Source organism: Micromonas pusilla (genome assembly GCF_000151265.4).
Source record: "Micromonas pusilla CCMP1545 genomic scaffold MICPUCscaffold_3, whole genome shotgun sequence".
Classification (NCBI taxonomy): Eukaryota; Viridiplantae; Chlorophyta; class Mamiellophyceae; order Mamiellales; family Mamiellaceae; genus Micromonas; species Micromonas pusilla.
Genome location: NW_003315884.1, coordinates 1,276,975 through 1,293,298, shown reverse-complemented (window position 1 = coordinate 1,293,298; position 16,324 = coordinate 1,276,975). Strand labels below are relative to the sequence as shown.

At 69.7% G+C, this 16,324-nt stretch overlaps 10 protein-coding genes across 10 annotated transcripts; 7 read left to right on the top strand and 3 right to left on the bottom strand.

Annotated features, from left to right (window-relative positions):
• Window positions 1-611: 611 nt before the first annotated feature.
• Window positions 612-1,010, top strand: MICPUCDRAFT_38892 (uncharacterized protein; the record flags this gene model as incomplete). Its single annotated transcript, XM_003057359.1, has 1 exon — window positions 612-1,010. The coding sequence occupies one exon, from the start codon at window positions 612-614 to the stop codon at window positions 1,008-1,010; it is 399 nt and encodes a 132-aa protein (XP_003057405.1).
• A 697-nt stretch (window positions 1,011-1,707) lies between these two features.
• On the top strand, window positions 1,708-2,892 carry MICPUCDRAFT_70814 (uncharacterized protein; the record flags this gene model as incomplete). The annotated part of the gene is made up of 2 exons (XM_003057358.1): window positions 1,708-2,014; window positions 2,180-2,892. The coding sequence occupies 2 exons, from the start codon at window positions 1,708-1,710 to the stop codon at window positions 2,890-2,892; spliced, it is 1,020 nt and encodes a 339-aa protein (XP_003057404.1).
• An 865-nt stretch (window positions 2,893-3,757) lies between these two features.
• Window positions 3,758-7,040, top strand: MICPUCDRAFT_56524 (uncharacterized protein; the record flags this gene model as incomplete). Its single annotated transcript, XM_003057357.1, has 1 exon — window positions 3,758-7,040. The coding sequence occupies one exon, from the start codon at window positions 3,758-3,760 to the stop codon at window positions 6,959-6,961; it is 3,204 nt and encodes a 1,067-aa protein (XP_003057403.1). The 3' UTR covers window positions 6,962-7,040.
• A 118-nt stretch (window positions 7,041-7,158) lies between these two features.
• On the top strand, window positions 7,159-8,154 carry MICPUCDRAFT_56523 (uncharacterized protein; the record flags this gene model as incomplete). The annotated part of the gene is made up of 1 exon (XM_003057356.1): window positions 7,159-8,154. One exon carries the CDS (start codon window positions 7,159-7,161, stop codon window positions 8,152-8,154), a length of 996 nt encoding a protein of 331 aa, XP_003057402.1.
• A 36-nt stretch (window positions 8,155-8,190) lies between these two features.
• Window positions 8,191-9,420, bottom strand: MICPUCDRAFT_56522 (uncharacterized protein; the record flags this gene model as incomplete). The annotated part of the gene is made up of 1 exon (XM_003056879.1): window positions 8,191-9,420. One exon carries the CDS (start codon window positions 9,418-9,420, stop codon window positions 8,242-8,244), a length of 1,179 nt encoding a protein of 392 aa, XP_003056925.1. The 3' UTR covers window positions 8,191-8,241.
• Window positions 9,421-9,558: 138 nt separating this feature from the next.
• MICPUCDRAFT_38889 (uncharacterized protein) lies at window positions 9,559-9,984 on the top strand (the record flags this gene model as incomplete). Its single annotated transcript, XM_003057355.1, has 1 exon — window positions 9,559-9,984. One exon carries the CDS (start codon window positions 9,559-9,561, stop codon window positions 9,982-9,984), a length of 426 nt encoding a protein of 141 aa, XP_003057401.1.
• A 265-nt stretch (window positions 9,985-10,249) lies between these two features.
• Window positions 10,250-10,996, bottom strand: MICPUCDRAFT_56520 (peptide methionine sulfoxide reductase; the record flags this gene model as incomplete). Its single annotated transcript, XM_003056878.1, has 2 exons — window positions 10,250-10,792; window positions 10,949-10,996. 2 exons carry the CDS (start codon window positions 10,994-10,996, stop codon window positions 10,250-10,252), a joined length of 591 nt encoding a protein of 196 aa, XP_003056924.1.
• Window positions 10,997-11,335: 339 nt separating this feature from the next.
• MICPUCDRAFT_6869 (uncharacterized protein) lies at window positions 11,336-11,893 on the top strand (the record flags this gene model as incomplete). The annotated part of the gene is made up of 1 exon (XM_003057354.1): window positions 11,336-11,893. A coding segment is annotated over one exon (558 nt), but the record flags the coding sequence as incomplete, so codon positions are not given.
• Window positions 11,894-12,266: 373 nt separating this feature from the next.
• Window positions 12,267-13,922, bottom strand: MICPUCDRAFT_62479 (SWR complex protein; the record flags this gene model as incomplete). The annotated part of the gene is given in 4 exon segments (XM_003056877.1): window positions 12,267-13,049; window positions 13,074-13,158; window positions 13,404-13,490; window positions 13,510-13,922. The coding sequence occupies 4 exon segments, from the start codon at window positions 13,920-13,922 to the stop codon at window positions 12,267-12,269; spliced, it is 1,368 nt and encodes a 455-aa protein (XP_003056923.1).
• Window positions 13,923-14,072: 150 nt separating this feature from the next.
• On the top strand, window positions 14,073-15,340 carry MICPUCDRAFT_49523 (uncharacterized protein). Its single transcript, XM_003057353.1, has 2 exons — window positions 14,073-14,186; window positions 14,333-15,340. The coding sequence occupies exons 1-2, from the start codon at window positions 14,138-14,140 to the stop codon at window positions 15,274-15,276; spliced, it is 993 nt and encodes a 330-aa protein (XP_003057399.1). The 5' UTR covers window positions 14,073-14,137; the 3' UTR covers window positions 15,277-15,340.
• Window positions 15,341-16,324: the final 984 nt, after the last annotated feature.

Here is a 16,324-nt window from a genome sequence, read left to right as displayed (position 1 = left end):
GCTGCCTCGTCATCTTCCCCACGCTTTGCGCGTACACGTGCTGCCTTCCGTGGGTGTACCCCGTGTAGCCCGGCAGTCGGTGCTTCCCTTCCCGCACCGTCTTGTCGTCGTCCAGAACGACGTACCGCCACTTGTTATCCTCTCCGAGCTCTTTGTACTGCATCTTCGCCGTGCCTTTGCTCACGCGGTACGGCAGCGGCTTCGCGAAGTACGGGTAGTCCGCGCCCTTGGGCTTGGCGCCCGGCGCGTACAGATCGCGTTCCGGGTTTGAACCCACGGGCCGCTGCTCGTACATCTCCGGCATCTTCAACGGGTCCCCGCCCGCGCGCTGGCACGCCTCCGCCGACGGCGCGAGCCCGGTCGCGGTGCCGTAGCTCCTGCCGACGATCATCACCTTCTTCGGGACGTGCCCGCCGTACCCCGGGATTTGTTTCCCGCGCTCGAGCCTCCCGGAGCCGTGGGGCTTGCTCTCGGCGTAGCCGACGAGTCGACCGCTGCGCTGCGTCATCGTCTCGTTCGCGTCCCCGTCCTGGGTCAACTTCCTGGATACGTGCCCGTACGACGTCCCGTACACGTGCTGCCTCCCGTGGACGTATCCGGTGTACCCGGGCATGATCCCGCCGAGCTTCGCGGGGTCGTCCGACGGCCGCGTCTTGGTCTCCTTGCCCGTGAATTTCGTCTTCAAATTGCTCGAGTACGGAAGCGGCGGCAGCGACGCCGTCGGCGTCGCGCTCAGCGTCCCGGGCCCGTTGCTCCCCACGCCAACCTTCGTGAGCCTGAAGTCCTTCATCCCCTGCGTCTCGTCCAAGTACGGCCTCCGCTTCCCGACGTGCGCCGCGCCGAGGGAGGACGAGTACGTCGGATCCGTCGAGAGCGTCTGCGCGTACAGCGGGTTGTCGCCGCCGCCGCCGACGGGGCGCGCCTCGTACATGGCCGCGTTACCCATCGGGTTCTCTCCCGCGCGTTGCATCAGCACGGCTTCTTCCTGTTACGTATGGATTTTATGGTGACGTGACGTCGCGGCGCGGCACGACACGCGGGGCGGGGAGGGAGGGATGGTCGGTCCGCGTCGCGATTCATGGCGATCGCGATCGGGGAGAGAGGCGAGCGCGAGCGCGGAGGCGAGCGATCGGTCGATCTCGATTCGGAGGAATCGAGAATGAGAATGCGCGCGAGACGGGACGCGAGCGCGGACGCACCGCGCGGCGCGTGCCCTCGGTGTAGCTCTTCCCGATGACATGGTTGCGGCCTGGTGGAAGATACGAGAGCGGTGACGGCGTTCGTCAGCGTCTTGGGTGGTCGCGTGGCGTAGGACGGGGCGTCGTCCGAGACCCCGGCGTGTTCGGGTAACGCGGCGATTTCGCTCTCCGGGAGAATAATCGATTTGGATTGCGACGATTGGCGAGGCGCGCACCGCAGATGTATCCCTGGTATCCGGGGATCTTCTCGCCGCGGGACATTCCGGTCGAGTTCTGGCCGTCCTTTGCACTTCCTCGAGAGGTTCCCGCGGTGTCGGAAGCCTCCGCGCGAGCCTGGAAGTGCGCGCGTACGGGCGCGCGAGGGCCTACAGTATATATCGGGGAAATTCCGGCACTGAGCCGCGCGAGCGGACGAGGAAATTTCCCTGCGTCGCGTCCAGTCGCGCGACGTTTCGCGCAGCGCAAATTCGGTTCGGACAGTCGCGCGCGCGCCGCGTCCACGGCCGTCATGGCGAGCGACTCCGCGCGCGGCCTCGCCGCGTTCGGCGCCTTCGGCGTCTTCAGCGCCGCGTACGTGTACGCGATGGCGCGCGCCGAGCGCGCGCGCGACGACAGGGAGCGCGTCCTCGTCCTCGTGAGCGGGGACGGCTTCACGTCCGCGTCGCTGGACGCCCCGAGCGCGCCCGCGACGTTCGTCGGGTGCGCGCTCGTGCGAGGCGTGAAGATGTACATCGACCCCAAGCTGAAAGGGTGCCGGGAGTACGTCGACCCGAAGGACGGGTCGCAGAGGGTGAATCCAGCGCTCGTGTGCTCGGGTGCGTCCGTCGATCGGGGATCCATCCGCGTTGTTGCCGTTCGAATTCCGCGTCGCTTCGCCGGATCTCCTCCCCCGCCGCGCCCGCGTCGTCCGCGTCGTCCGCGGCGTTCGTCCCCGACCTCACCTCGCTTCGTCTCCTCTCCCCTCCCGTCCATCTCCCCAGGCGACGACTTAGACGCGAACGTGTACGAGTGCTACGCCGTGGAGCCGTCCGCGGTGCTGCGCGCGCTGCGCGGCGAACCCCGCATGCTCGGGCTCACGACGGACACCGTCCTCGTCGACCTCGACGCGTCGGAGACGTCCGCGAAGCTCTCGCGCCTGCTGAAACGCCGCGCGCAGGACGAACACCTCGCGAACGGCGGGACGCTAGCCACCGTGGACTACGACCGCGCGGCGCTGCTCACGTTCGTCGCGCACAGGATCCCGAGAGGCGCGGTGCCCGCGGAGCCGGCGTACGCCAAGGATGACGGCACGCGCGTCTTCGAGTGGACCGCGTGCGTCGGAGCATTCGCGGAGGGCGTCGACGCCGTCGGAGAAGACGGCGACGGCGCCGCCAGAGAGAAGCACGCGCGGGCGCTGGAGAGGGCGACGCGGAGCGCGCAGAGGAACGGGAAGTGGCTGAACGAGAGCGATCCGTACGGCGCCGGGCCCGGGACGTTGCGATGCCGCGGCGTGACGACGCGAGACGCGGAGGCGCTGGCGGCGCCGGAGACGGAGGCGCGTCCCGATATCGACGCGCCGTTCCCCGCACGACCGCGCACGCGCGGCTGGGTGCACGCCGATCCTCTAGGACTTTTCTTCCCGTCGCTTGTCTCCGCCCATCACCCCTCGCTCACGATCCCGACGTACCTCGACGCCTTTCGACTCCGCCACTGACGCACCCCTGAACTCCGCCCCGACGTCGCCTCGCTCGGATCCTCGACCCGCAGCCGTGGTGGGCCGACGCGAGCCTCGGCGACGGCGAGTTCGACGAAGACGAGTACGAGGACGAGCTCGACGTCAGACCGGTGGCGGGCGCGGTCGAGGAGGAGGAGACTGCGGACGGGGCGAAGGACGAGGAGCCGGCGCCGCCGAGCACGCCGGCGCCGGTGAGGACGACGCGGGGGTCGCCGGCGGCGGCGTCCGACGGCGGCGGCGGCGACGGCGGCGGGACCGCGTCGGCGTCGGCGTCTCCGGTGGCGTACCTCCTGAACATGCTGCACGCCACCCCGGGCGGCGCGAGGGCGTCGCCGAAGAGCGGATCGCCAGACGCGTCTGCAGACGCGGGACCGACGCCGAGATCGAGCGGCGGCGCGAGGGCGTCGAGGTCGAAGTCGCCGAGGGGCGGGGAGTCGCCGGCGCCCGCGGGGAAGGGCGGGCACCGGCATCACTCGCACTTCGGCGAGGACCTGTGACGCGCGACGCGACGCGATCGACCGGGTCCGGGTCCGGGGGGGGACGCGCAGCGGCGGTGGTATTCGTTAGTGTATGGTGTTGTTTAACTTATTGTGATTGTTTCTCCATGATGGTCGCGTTCGTAGTCGCCGGCGCGGTCGCCGGCGCCGGGGCGCCGGCGCCTGCGTTTTCGAAAAACGGCGCGGCCGCGTGTGGTTCAGCGGGAAGACAAGTCAGCACATAACTTACCGCCGCGAACCGTCGCTCTTCTCTTCCCTCGGCCGCGGTCGCCTCGGCGCACTCCCCGAGCGCGGTCGACCGCGAAGGTGGTCGCGCGCGGCGCGAAGCGGAGGTCAGGGCCGTCTCGATGGCGACGGCGACGCCGCTCGCGGCGTCCGCGCGCGCGCGCAAGGGCGTCCTCGCGCGAAGCCGCGAGTCGATCGTTGGACTCTTCACCGCGCTGAGATCCGTCGCGCGAGACAAGCCGCTCACCGCGGTCGCCCTCGCGGTCGCGATCGTCGCGTCGCTCCCCGTCGCGACCGTCGCGGTCACGAGCGCGATCGTGCTCTTCGTCCTGACGTTCAGCGTCTTCGCGCTGCCGCTCGCGGTCGTCACCGCGGTCTGGTGGCTCGTCCGCGGGCGCTGGAAGAACGCGTCGTCGCCGCGCGTCTCGAATTCGACGTCGACGACGTCGACGACTTCGACGGCGATCGACGCCCCCGCGAGGGACGCGCTCGCGGCCGAGGCCGCCGCGGACGTCCTCATCGTGTACGCGGGCCAGAGCGACTTCAAGATGGAGGGCGTGGACGACGCCGCGGGGATGGTCGCGCGGAGGGTCGCGTCCAGGCTGCGCGCGCGAAACGATCGCGTCTCCGTCGCCGTCGTCTCCGTCGCGGAGCTCTGCGCGGGCGGCGACGCGCGCGCGGTCGCGACCCGGCTCGTCGGCTCGTCGTCCAGCGGCGGCGGCGGCGGCGGCGGCGGCTCCGCGATCGGTCGGTGCGCGTGCTTCGTCGTCGAGGCCGCGGTGTGCACGGAGGAGCCGAGCGACGATTTGAGGAAGTTTCGGCGGCTGCTCAAGTCGCTCGGCGGCGACGCGAAGAGCCCGTCCAAGGAACGACGCCGGAGCCCACTGAAGAGCGCGTGGAAGAGCCCGAGGAAGGGCGGCGGCTCCGGCGCCTCGTGCGGCGGCGTCCTCGGAGGGTTGAAGTACGCCACGATCGCGGTGAGCCGCTCGTTCGGCGCGGAGGGGTCGGGGCAAAACGCGTTTTGCGGACCGCACGCGGGGGGCGCCGCGGGCGTGGACTTGGACGCGTTCTTGGCCACGAAAGCGGTCGGCGGCGCGCGCGTCGCGACGCGGTGCGACGCGGAGATTGAGCACAACGGCCCGGGGGTGATCGACCGGTGGACCGCGGAGGTGTTCTCGCAGGCGATCCGAGGGAAGCCGCCGTCGTCGCCGAGGGTGCTGAGCCTGTCGTCGTCGCACAGCGCGCTGCTGTGCCGGCACCTGCGCGCGCGCGGGTGCCTCGTCGGCTGCGACGCGCACTTCGAGGACCGCGCGCTCCCTCGCCCCGGGGACGAGGGGTACAGCAGCAGCGGCAGCGACGTCGGCGGCGCCCGCGGCGGTCGCGCCTCGAGCCACAGGCTCGAACGCGTCAACGCGTGGAACCCGAACCTCCGCAAAGTCGCCGAGCTCTCGCCGTCGCTCGTCGTGTGCGCGTACGACGCGTCCGCGGAGGCGCTCCGCGCGATCGCGCCGACGTGGGAGAACGACGACCCGCGCGCGTTGTCGTTCGAGATCGCCGTGTTGAAGTGCCCGCTCGGTCGCGGCGCGATCGCCGCGGCGGCGGCGCAATTCGGCGAACTCGCGCGACTCGTTCGCGTCCGGCGCTCCCTCTCCGACGCCGCCGCGCGCGCGCTCACGGACGGCCTCGCAGCCTTGCGCGTCCGCGCGGAGCGAGAGTTGGGGATCGCGGACGCGGACAGCAGAGACGAAAACTGGCCGCGTCGGAAGAAGCCGTTCGTGTTCGTGGAAGCGGACCCGGATCTGTACTCCGCGGACTCGTGCACGCCCCTCGGCGCCGCGCTCGCGGAGGCGCTCGGCGTGGGCAACATCGCGGACCCGTCCGCGAACGGCGAGGACGACGCCCCGGGCGCGCGATCGAGACCGAAGCCGACCATCGAGAAACGAGCCGCGGCGGCGCTGGAGGCGAGGAAGAACGGCGCCGACGCGAACGCGAACGCGCCGCCGAGTCACTACCCGCAGCTCCCCGCGGAGCGGTTCTGGACTCCGCGCGAACCGGACTGGTGGATCGTCGCGCACCCTTCAAACGACGGCGGCGGCGGCGACGCGCCCAAAGCGTTCGTGGACTGCCTGGACCCGGAGGACGTGAACCGTCACGGCGCGCTTCGCGAGGGACGCGTCGTTCGGCTCACAGACCGCTCGTGCGACGCCGCGAACCAGTGGACGCCCGAGCTCGTGGACGTCGCGCGCGAAGTCTTGGACGCGATGCGCGCGTATTACCGCGGCGAAGGCGACGACGCGGGCGTCGCCACGCCGTCCGCCGACGACGCCCCGCGGACTCCGGAGCCCGGGTCGAGGTCGAGGTCGAGGTCGAGGTCGGGGCGGATGTCGATCTCGTCCTCGAGCGCGTCGTTGACGTCGTCTGACGTCGAGCCCGGGACCGCGGCGGCGGCGGCGGCGGCGGCGACGACGACGACGGGCGGCGGCGGCGGCGGCGGCGGGTTCACGCTCCAAGCGCAGCTCGAGGCGTGGAGCACGCTCGCGCTGAAACGCCGCCTCACGGAAGACTTTGGCGTCCCCGCGGTGGACTCGTTAGGGTCGCCGCTCTTACGCCGCCCGGACGTCATGCGTCGCCTCCTCGAGTGCTACGCCGAGGAAGGCTGCGCGACCGGACGACGCGTGATCGACGTCCCGGGCGTCCCGATCGAAGACGCCGCGTTGTTCGAGCTCCGCGCCGAGCTGGACGCGTGGGCCCTCACGGCGAAACCCCCTCACGGCGGCGGTAAAGGCCACGGCGCAGGCCACGGCGAAGCGGAGCTGTACGAGCATCTTCGGCACCCCGCGGACGTCGACGCTCGGCTCGGGAAGGGCAGCAGGGAAGCGCGGCGAGCGACGGACGCGTTCAAGAAGCGCGCGTCGTTGTGGTCCGCCGTCGTCGACGCGTTGAAGGCGACGGACGCGACGTTCGCTTCGCGCGTCACCGCGATGGAGATCACGATGAACCGCCGGTCGTCCCCGCGGGTGGACAAGCAGTGTATCGGGCCGCACTACGTCATGGCGTGCGGGACGTTCGAGGCGAACACCGGCGGGGTGTTCGTCGAGTGCGACGCGCGCGTCGTCGCGGAGGTTGACGTCCGAAACGCCGTCGCTCGCGTGGACGGTCGGTTCCCGTGTTGGACGGCGAACTACGGCGCGGACGGTCGGCGGTTCGAGGTGGCGTGTTATCGCACCGTGGGCGAGCCGGTCGCGATCACGACCGCGGTGTTCGAGAACGGGCAGGAGGCGTTGTTCTCCCCGGGGCGGCGAGCCGCGGGCGGGCGGCGGGTGTGATGAAGGACGATTTCGTTTTTACTGCGCGTAAGGTTACTGTAGTTTTTCATTTTTTGTGGACACGATCCACGATCCATCCCGACGCGCGCACTTCATCGCGCGCGATGCGGGCGTCCGCGGCGGCGCGCGTCCCGCGGACGTGCCACGCGTGCGCGTCGCGAGGACGCGCGGCGTCGACGAAGGACGCGAAGAGAGCCATGGCGGGGCAGCGGCGCGCGCGCGAGGACGCGGTCGCGGTCGTGGACGTCCTGAAGGGCTCCACCACCGCGGACGACTCGGGCGACGACGAACTGGACGCGGTCGTCGTCAACCCCGCGACGGTCGCGAGGCTCGCGCGATACGCGGAGTGGGGTGATGGTGGCGTGAAGGGGTTCTTTGAGCCCGGGCTCTGCGCGCTGTACGCGTCCCTCGACGCGTTTCACGTGCGCAACGGCGTCAAGGGATCGCTCGCGGAGATTGGGGTGTACCACGGGAAATCCTTCGCGCCGCTCGCGCTGATGCGGCGCGACGACGAGCGCTGCGTCGCCGTGGACTGCTTCGACGCGCAGGAGCACAACGTGGACGACAGCGGCGCGGGTGACAGAGCCGCGTTCGAGCGCAACGTCGCGCGCGCGATGCGCGCGTGTCGCGAGGACGACGACGACGACGAGGACGAGGACGGGGATGGATCCGACGGATCCGACGGGACCGACCCCGCGTGGCTGCGCGTCGTCGAGGCGGACTCGGCGACGACGCCGCCGGAGACGCTGACGCGCGCGGCGGACGGGCAAACGTTCCGAATCTTCAGCATCGACGGGTGCCACACCGAGTCCCACACCGCGGCGGACGTGGAGACGGCGTCGAGGACGCTGCACGACCTCGGCGTCGTCGTCGTCGACGACGCGTTTAACCCCGACTGGCCGGGGGTCGTCGCGGGGCTGTTCCGGTGGACGGAGCGAAATCGAAACCGAAACCGAAACGGCGGCGGCGCGTCGACCGCGCCGCCGCTCGTGCCGTTCGCGATAGGGTATAACAAAGTCCTCATGTGCCGCCCGGACGCGCACGACGCGTTGTTGACGCACGTGAAGACGTCGCGCGAGACGCGAGCATCGGTTCGGAAAACCGCCGAGTTTCTCGGCGGAGAAGTCGTCGTCCTCCCGCACGGTTGGATCTCCACGTTCCACGGGAACGAACGACTGAGCTCGAGTAATTAGCCTCTAGCTAGTAGATAGCGTGCTCACGTCGTCACGTCGTACAACGCGTCGTAACAACTTACCTATAGTAGTCATCAACTCAACTCATCATTTCCTACGAAACTCGCGCGCGAACTCGCTCGCGTACGTCTGCAACACCGGCCTGTTCACGACCCTCCTTCTCCCCCCCTCCGATACCGCGTGCGACCCCGCGTTTAGCACGATCAAGTTCGGCCCGAACGCGGCGGCGACGAAAGCGCCGGTCAAAAATCCACCCAAGTGCGCCCAGTTATCGATCCTCCTCGACATCATCCCGAACAGCGCGTTGACGCCGACGCTCCCGAGCAACGACTGGAGCTGCCGGTCCCCCACCGCGCCGAACAAGTCGCTGTGACGGTGCAGGTACACGCCCATCGCGCCGACGAGGCCGAAGATCGCCCCGGAAGCGCCGACCGCGTTGTTCGGGCACATCTTGTACGATAAGTAGTTCCCCCCGATCCCGCTCGCGAGGTATAACCCCACGAACGAGTCCCTCCCGAACTGCCGTTCGATCACCGGCCCGAGGTTGTGCAACGACATGCAGTTCACCAGCAGATGCAGCGGCGAGCCGTGCAGCAGCAGCGGCGTGACGAGCCGGTACACTTGCCCCGCGGCGATCTCCGCGTTCACCTTGGCGCCCATCGCGGTGAACGCGTGCCCGGTGAGCACCTGCAGCACGTACCCGATCGCGGTGGTCCAGAGGAGCGCGTCCGTCGCCGCGCGGCGCGGATCCCCGGACGTGAGCCCGCCGTCGTATCGCCTTCCCCCCCTGGGGGAAGATGAACCGGCACCGCCGCCGGGCCAGTACGCGGCGGCGCCGCCGAGCGCGAGCGCGGCGGTGAACGTCGCCGCGGACGCGGCGGGTCCCACCGAGGCCGCCGCGGTCGTCGGGAGGGAGAAGGAGAACGTCGACGATCTCGAGGACGACGACGTCGACGCGCCGCCGAGGACGCCGCCTCGCGCGCCGCGGCTTCCGCCGCTCGCGCGTCCCCCCCGCGACGGCCGAATCGATAGACTCTTCCCGCTGCCTCCTCCCGCGCGCGCGGACCGCGGGCGTCGCGCGGCGTCCGCGTCCGCGTCCCCGAATCGCCGTCGTCCCGACGGCGGTTTATCCGCGCCTCGTCCTCCTCCGCCATCCTTCCCGTCTCGTCCGAACCGCGCGGCCGCGCCGCGCCACCGCGCGCCGCCGCCGCCGCCGCCGCCGCCGCCGCCGAGCGCCGCGAAATTCGGCGGCGTGATCCACCCCATCGCGGCCGCGTCCGCTCGCGCCGCGTCCGACGCTCGCCTCGACGCGATCCGAGCGCTCCCGGGAGTGACGCCGCGGGCCGTCAATGGCGCCGACGGCGTCCAGTCAGCGCGCCTCTCGCGGCCACGGGACCGCACAAGATGCTGCGCGTCGCCCCGTCGCCGCTCTCCGCGCGACCGCCGGCGCGCCGGCACCGCGGCCGAGCGCGCGCGGTCGTCGCCGCGAAAGACGCGAAGACGCTCGCGCCCGTCAAGCCCGAGGGCAAGGTCGAGCGCGTCTCGCTCGTCCCCACGGACGTGCCCCCCGCGCGCAGCGCCGCGGTCGGCATCGGAGGCGCGCTCGTCGTCTCCGGCATCGCCGCGCTGAACATCCGGCACAACAAGAGAGCCGAGGCGAAGGAGCGCGCGCGGCGGGCGGAGGAGGCGGCGGCGAAACGCGCGCGGGAGGAGGAGGAGGAGGAAGCCGCGAAGGCGTCGGCGGCGTCCGCGTCCGCGTCGGCGGACGAGGACGAGGACGGAGCGTTCGTCGAAGAGGGCGTCGTGTTCAAGAGAAAGGTGAACGCCTGACCGACGCTCAGAATAAGATAGGTTCTGTTCCGACGCCCGCGCGCCGCCGCCGCCCCGTTGTTGTAATACTGTACTATAAAACGAACGCGAAAGGAGAGCGACGGGCGCCGTCGACGCCCCGCGCGCGCATCGACCGCGCCGGGCTTTCCCGCGACGTGGGGAAGTTCGCCCGGTCGGCGTCACGTGGCGCGGGCGTCGTCGCGGCGCGTCGCCGCCGCCTCCGCGTCGAGAGAGGCTAATTAATTAATTATTCGCGTCGTCGTCGTCAGTCGAACTTCGAGAGCACGTTGTCGATCGGCGCGAACAGCTGCGGGAGCAACGACAGGAACACCAGACCCCCTAACACGGTCTTCAGCTGCTCTTGTCCCGGGAACGACCCGTGCGGGAGCGCGTTGCACGCGAACACCCCCGCGAACAGCGCCAGTCGTATTTTGTTCTTCGCGTTGTACCGCTGGTGGTACCACTCCGCGTCGTGCCACGCCTTCGGCGGCGCCACCGTCGTCATCGCGGCGCGCCCGCGCTTCGCTTCGTACGCGTCGAGGGCGTCCATCACCGCGTTTTTCTGCGCCTCCGTCGTCGGCCACACCGCGGACTGATACTGCGTCGTGAACGAGACGCACGGGTCGTGCTGGGCGAGGAACACGTCGAGGAGCGATCGATACGACACCACGGAGGGGTCGAACTCGATCTTCAGCGCTTCCGTGTGCCCGTCGCCCGCGCAGACGCTGCCGTACGACGGGCTCGGCGCGTCCCCGCCGGTGTACCCGACCCTGGTGGAGAGCACGCCTTCGATGGAGGAGAAGGTCTCCTCCGGAGACCAGAATCATCCCATCGCGAAGACGGCCGTCTCGGTCGACGTCGTCGACGAGGACGTCGTCGCGGCGTCGTTCGTCCTGACGCCGCGACGGGCCGTCGTCGAGCGAGGGCGCGCGCGCGACGACGAGGACGACGACGACGCGCGGACCCGCGCGGGGTGCGCCGCGGGCGCGGCGAGGGCAGAGAACGCCGCCATGACGGCGCGCGCTCGAGAGTGGGGCGCGTCCGAGACTCGGAGACGGCCACGTGGGGTGTATCCGAGCGACAACTGGCGATGGCGCGGTAGGGACTCTCAGCTGCGGACCTCCGCCGGACCGCCGCCTCGCTCATCACATCGCGCGCGCCGTCGCGTCCGCGCGTTCCCGCGACGACCACGAGCTCCATGACGTCCACGGCGACGCTCGCGACGACGCGCCACGCCGCTCGCGCGCGCGCGCGATCCATCCGACGCGCGCCGCCCCGCGCGATGCGCGCGCCTCGCCGTCCCTCGCGATCGACCGTCCTCGTCCGCGCGGCGCCGAGCGGGGAGAGAGACTCGGACGGGAACGAGGACGTCGGCGCGGGCTTGAAAGCGGTGTGGTACGGCGCGGAGGCGATGGGGAAGATGGTCGGCGCGGTCAAGAGCAAGGACGAGTCGTCCGCGACGTCGAGCGCGAGCGCGTCGTCCGCGTCCGCGGCGTCGTCCGCGGCGACCGTGGATCGCGAGCGCGCCATCGCGCTCCTCAGGGAGGACTACGACAGCTCGTACTTCGTCTCCGGCGTCGGCGAGCTCGCGGCGTACGCCCCGGACTGCGAGTTCAGCGACCCGTTCGTGGCGTTCAAGGGCGTGGACCGGTTCAAGCAGAACGTCGGCAACCTCGGAGGGATGATGCGCGACGTCGACCTGAAGATCACGGGGTGGGAGGAGAGCGAATCGGACCTCGTCACGAGCTGGCGGTTCAGCTGCGTCTTGGACCTGCCGTGGAAACCGAAGCTCGCCGCCGCGGGCGGGACGACGCACGTGTTTGACCCCGACACCGGGAAGGTGGTGAAACACATCGAGCGGTGGGACGTAGAGCCGAAGAAGGTGGTGAAGCAGCTGCTGTCGCCGTCGTCGAAGATTCCGGAGAACCGCGCGCAGGTGTTCATGTTCTCGCTCTCCGACGGCGACTACCTCGGGATGTGGCTCGCGGTGACGCCCGCGGTGATCAAGTTCACCGCGCCGTGGGTGGGGGTGTCGCTCCTCGCGAAGGTTGCGGGGCTGAGCGCGGAGGGGACGTTCGTGGGGGGGATGGACTCGGTCGCGTGGTGGCTCCTCGTCGCCGCCGTCGTCGGCGAGGGCGCGAGATTCTTCAAGGGCATCATCGGGTCGTGATCCGATCGCGTCGCGCGTTCGCTGAGTTAGTTGACACGTCGAGATACGTAGATGAATAAACATCGCCTAAAGAAAGAAGCGACGTAACGTAACGGCGCGACGAACGATCGCTTCACCGCTTCAAGCGCTTCTCGCTCGAGCGACGCGGCGGCGACGGCTCCGTGTCGTCGAACCGCGCCGGCATCTTCCGCTTCTGGTCGCGCTTCGCCGGTCGAATCCCGATCGGCTGCCCGTCCGGGCCGAGGACGACGTCCTGCGTCTTCGACCGCGGCGTGTCCGGGAGCCCGGCTTGCTGAAACACCGCGGCCGCGGCCGCGGCCGCGGGCGCCGCCGCCGCGGCGTCCGGCACCCCCGGCGCCGTCCCCACGAGCTCCTCCTGCCGCTTCGCGAGCTGCTTCCTCAGGTCCAAGAGCTCCATGACCTCCTTGCGCAGCGTGAGCCACGCGCTGCACACCGCTCGCGTGGACACCTGCGGCGGCTTCACCCCGAGCTCCTCCACCGCTTGCTCGATCCGACGCACGCCGCGCGCGCCGCCGGTGCCGACCGCCGCCGCGGCGATCTCCCCCGCGACGGCGATCACGTGCGCGCCTCTCGCGTACGCCCCCGGCGCCGGCGTCGCGTCTCCGCCCTCCGCCGTCGGCAGCGACGGGCCGCTCGCGGCGAAGTCTTTCCGCAAGTCGCTCACCGCGATGGACAGCTTCACCGCGTCCGCGCGGTGCGTGGAGAACGCGGCGCCCGCGCGAGCGCTCAGCGCCGTCGCCTCCGCGCGGCGACGCTCCTCGATCGCCTTCACCTCCTCTAAGATGGCTTGCTCCTCGCGCTCGAGCGCGTTCGTGCGCTCCATCTGGTCCCCGAGCGCGAGCTTGCGGTCGACCTCGTGCCTGGCGTTGAACGGCTCGCGGATCAGCGCGTGCGTCTTCGCCTCGTCGGGGTTATCCGCGCGCGCCTCCAGGAGTTTCCTCGCGATGGCGTAGTACCTGGACTTCATGTCCTCCACGGTTCGCGGTTTCGGCGCGCCGCCGGCGCCGTCCGTCGCCGCGTCGTCTTTGTCTTTGTCCGTCCCGGTCCCGGCGGCGTCTTTTTCTTTTTCCTTCTTCTCGTCGTCTTTCTCGCCCGCGTCCTTGGGGTCCTTTGGGTCTTTAGCGTCCTTGCTGCCGTCCTTCTCTTTCTCCTCCTCGTCCTTTTCGCCCGCGTCGGACGCGGCTGACTTCTTCGACCCCTCCGGCGCCTTCGAAACCCCCGGGACGTAGTCCCAGCGATCGTGCACGACGATGAAACGCAGGTCGAAGCGAGCGAGGAGGTCGAGCATGTAGTCCGTCTCCTCCCTGGACCAGTCGTCCTCGGTCAAGTCCTTCAGGAGGGTGTCGTACTCCTCGTCGTTGTACATGACCATGTCGACTTTTTTGTTGTACTTTGAAAACGCGTAATCGCCCCCGACGTCGCCGCCGTTGCTGCCGGGGAGGAGCGTCCCGCCCGTGCCCGTCTTCACCCAGTGCTTCAGCATCAAGTCGTCCACTCGCGCGGAGTTTTTGAACGGCTGCCACGACCACGCGACCTTTCGCGCGGAGACCTTCCGCTTGTCTTTCAGCCCCGCGTGCGTGGGGACGACGGGCGCGAGCGCCTCTTGCTGCGATTGTCGGTCCCTGGAGATCTGCCACACCTCGCGCGACATCCCTTCGGGTTTCTTCTCCGCCGTCGTCTTCTGCTTCTTCGCGCCGCCGCCGCCGCCGGCGGCGCCCTTGATCCCCATTATGTCTTTGATGTCCATCGCGACGACGAGGTGCGTTGAAGCAAGGCGGCGCCGCGCCTCGCGCTTCTGAATTCCCGATCGCGATCGCACCCGATGAAAACCCGTCGTTGATCGATTCAAACCGAGGTTTTGAAAGTGGAAGAACGCACTGATTGAGCAGTGCTTTCGCGCGCGCCCCTACGTCGGGGAACGCCGCGGCGGAGCCCATCGAGACCGCGCGAACGCGAGGGACGATGGCGAACTCCATCCACGTCATGACGTACCTGGAGAAATACGTCGAACGTGCGTCCCGCGCGTTTCCCGCGCTTTGTTCGCTAACCCTAGAATTCGCGCCCTCGATCGCGAGCGCCCGCGATCGACTCGATTTTTTCCTCCGCCCCTCGCGCTGACGCCCCCGTCCCTCGCGTCCCCACCCCACGCGTCCACAGTCTCGTCGTCCCTCCCCGTGGAGCTCCAACGCGTCGTCGTGACGATCAAAGACCTCGACGAGCGGCTCTCCGCGTTGAAGAAGGAGACGGACGCGAAGGTGGAGAAGTGCCTCGCGATGCCCTCCGCGTCGTCGCGACAGGCGAGCGCGGGGGACATGGACGCGATCAACGCCACGCGAAGAGAGATCGAGCGCGCGCACGCCGACATCAACCAGCTCTCCACGGAGAAAGTGCGCCTCGCCGGGATCGCGATGGAGATGATCCAGTTTAACATCGCGAAGCTGGACAAGGAGCTCGCGCCGTTTTCGGAGGAGATGAAGCGGCTCGAGGGCGCCGGGTTCGAGGACGAGTTCGGCGTCGAGGGCATGGAGGGCATGGACGCGGTGACGATGGCGTTCGCCATGGGCGAGGGCGGCGGGTTCGACGACGGCGCTCCCGGGGTCCCCGCGCAGCTGCATCGGGCGCCGTCGCACAAGAAGTCGCACAAGAAGAAGATTCCCGTCAACGCGCCGCCGCAACCGGGGGAGAGAGTCGCGGCGAACATCGGGGAGGTGACCGCGGGCGAGGGCGCGCAGGAGTGGATCGTCGCCGTCGTCGTGCAGTACATCGCGGAGGAGCGCGCGTACGAGGTCATGGACGCGGACGAGGACGACCCGGAGGGGGGCGGGCACGTGTATCACCTACCCGAACATCTCGTGATTCCGATGCCGCGCAGCGCGAGCGCGAGGGACGGGCAGGTGAACCTGTCGCGGGGGACGACCGTGCTCGCGGTGTATCCGGCGACGACGACGTTCTATCGCGCGGTCGTCGTGCAGCAAGCGCAGAAGATAAACGGCGAGTTTGGGGAGTTTCTGTTGGAGTTTGAGGACGACGGCGACGCGGACGGGTTACCGCAGCGTCCGGTGCCGTTTATGCACGTCGTGCGACACCCGTCGGGGTTGTGACGTACGAAAGTACTTTCGTAGTAGTTAAAACAGTGTACTGTAGCAGCAGCAAAGAGAAACGAACAGCGAGCGAAGCGAACGACGCGTCCGTCGCGTCCGTCCGTCCGTCCGTCTGTCGTCGTGGATACCTCGTACCCGTCGCGTCGCGTCGCGTCGTCGCGTCGTCGTCGTCGTCGTCGTCGTCACTTCACGCGCCCTCCCGTGCCTCCTCCTCCATCGTCGCCTCGATCTTCGACACGTGCTCTCTCTGCCTCGCCGTCATCGCGCCGTCGACGTCCGTCGGCAGAAGAACGCGGTCGACGACGTGTATCACGCCGTTGCACGCGCGCATCGTCGTCACCGCGCCCGCTTGCGAGCCGATCCCGCGGACGACGAACGCGGCGTCGGCGTCGGCGGCGTCGTCGGCGTCGTCGGCGCCCGCGGCGGCGTCCACCATGAGCCGCCACTCGCTTCCGAGCGCGGTTCTCAGGAGGTCCCCGCGCTTCACGTCCGTCTTCAGCGAGGCGATCTCGACGTTCGGAACGACGTGGTACGCGACCAGGACGGAGACGTCCCTCGTCGCGTTCGCGTTCGCGGCGTCGGCGTCGGCGTCGGCGTCGGCGTCGGCGTCGGCGTCGGCGTCGGCGCCGCCGAGGAGGCGGTCGACGACGTCGTCGGCGTCCATCGGCTCCCCCGCCACGCCCCCCTTCGTCGCGTTGACGTACGCGAGGAGCGCGACGAACACGTCGTCGCTCGGCGCGAAGAACGTGTCGCGGAAGTGTTCGCCGTTCGCGTCGCGCAGCGGCGCGGAAGCGTTCGAAGCATTTTTGGCGTCCAACGTCGCGACCGCCTCCGGGAGCGTTCGAAGGAGGAGCGTCGTCAGGACGGACGCGTCGTCGCGCGCGCGAAGGAGCTCCCACATCGTCTCGCACCGCGTCGACGGGTCGTCGGTCTCGGTCTTCTTCGCCGAGAGCTTACGACGCCCGGCGAACCCGCGGCCGCGCGCGAACCCGAACCCGGCGCCGCCGCGTACGCCGCCGCGACCGACGAAACCGCCGCCGCCGCCGCC

Excerpts from the sequence above, each read along its gene's own strand:
- MICPUCDRAFT_49523 (XM_003057353.1), top strand. The coding sequence starts at position 14,138 with ATGGCGAACTCCATCCACGTCATGACGTACCTGGAGAAATACGTCGAA. Across the intron at positions 14,187-14,332 it reads CCTGGAGAAATACGTCGAAC|TCTCGTCGTCCCTCCCCGTG; the intron begins GTGCGTCCCGCG and ends ACGCGTCCACAG.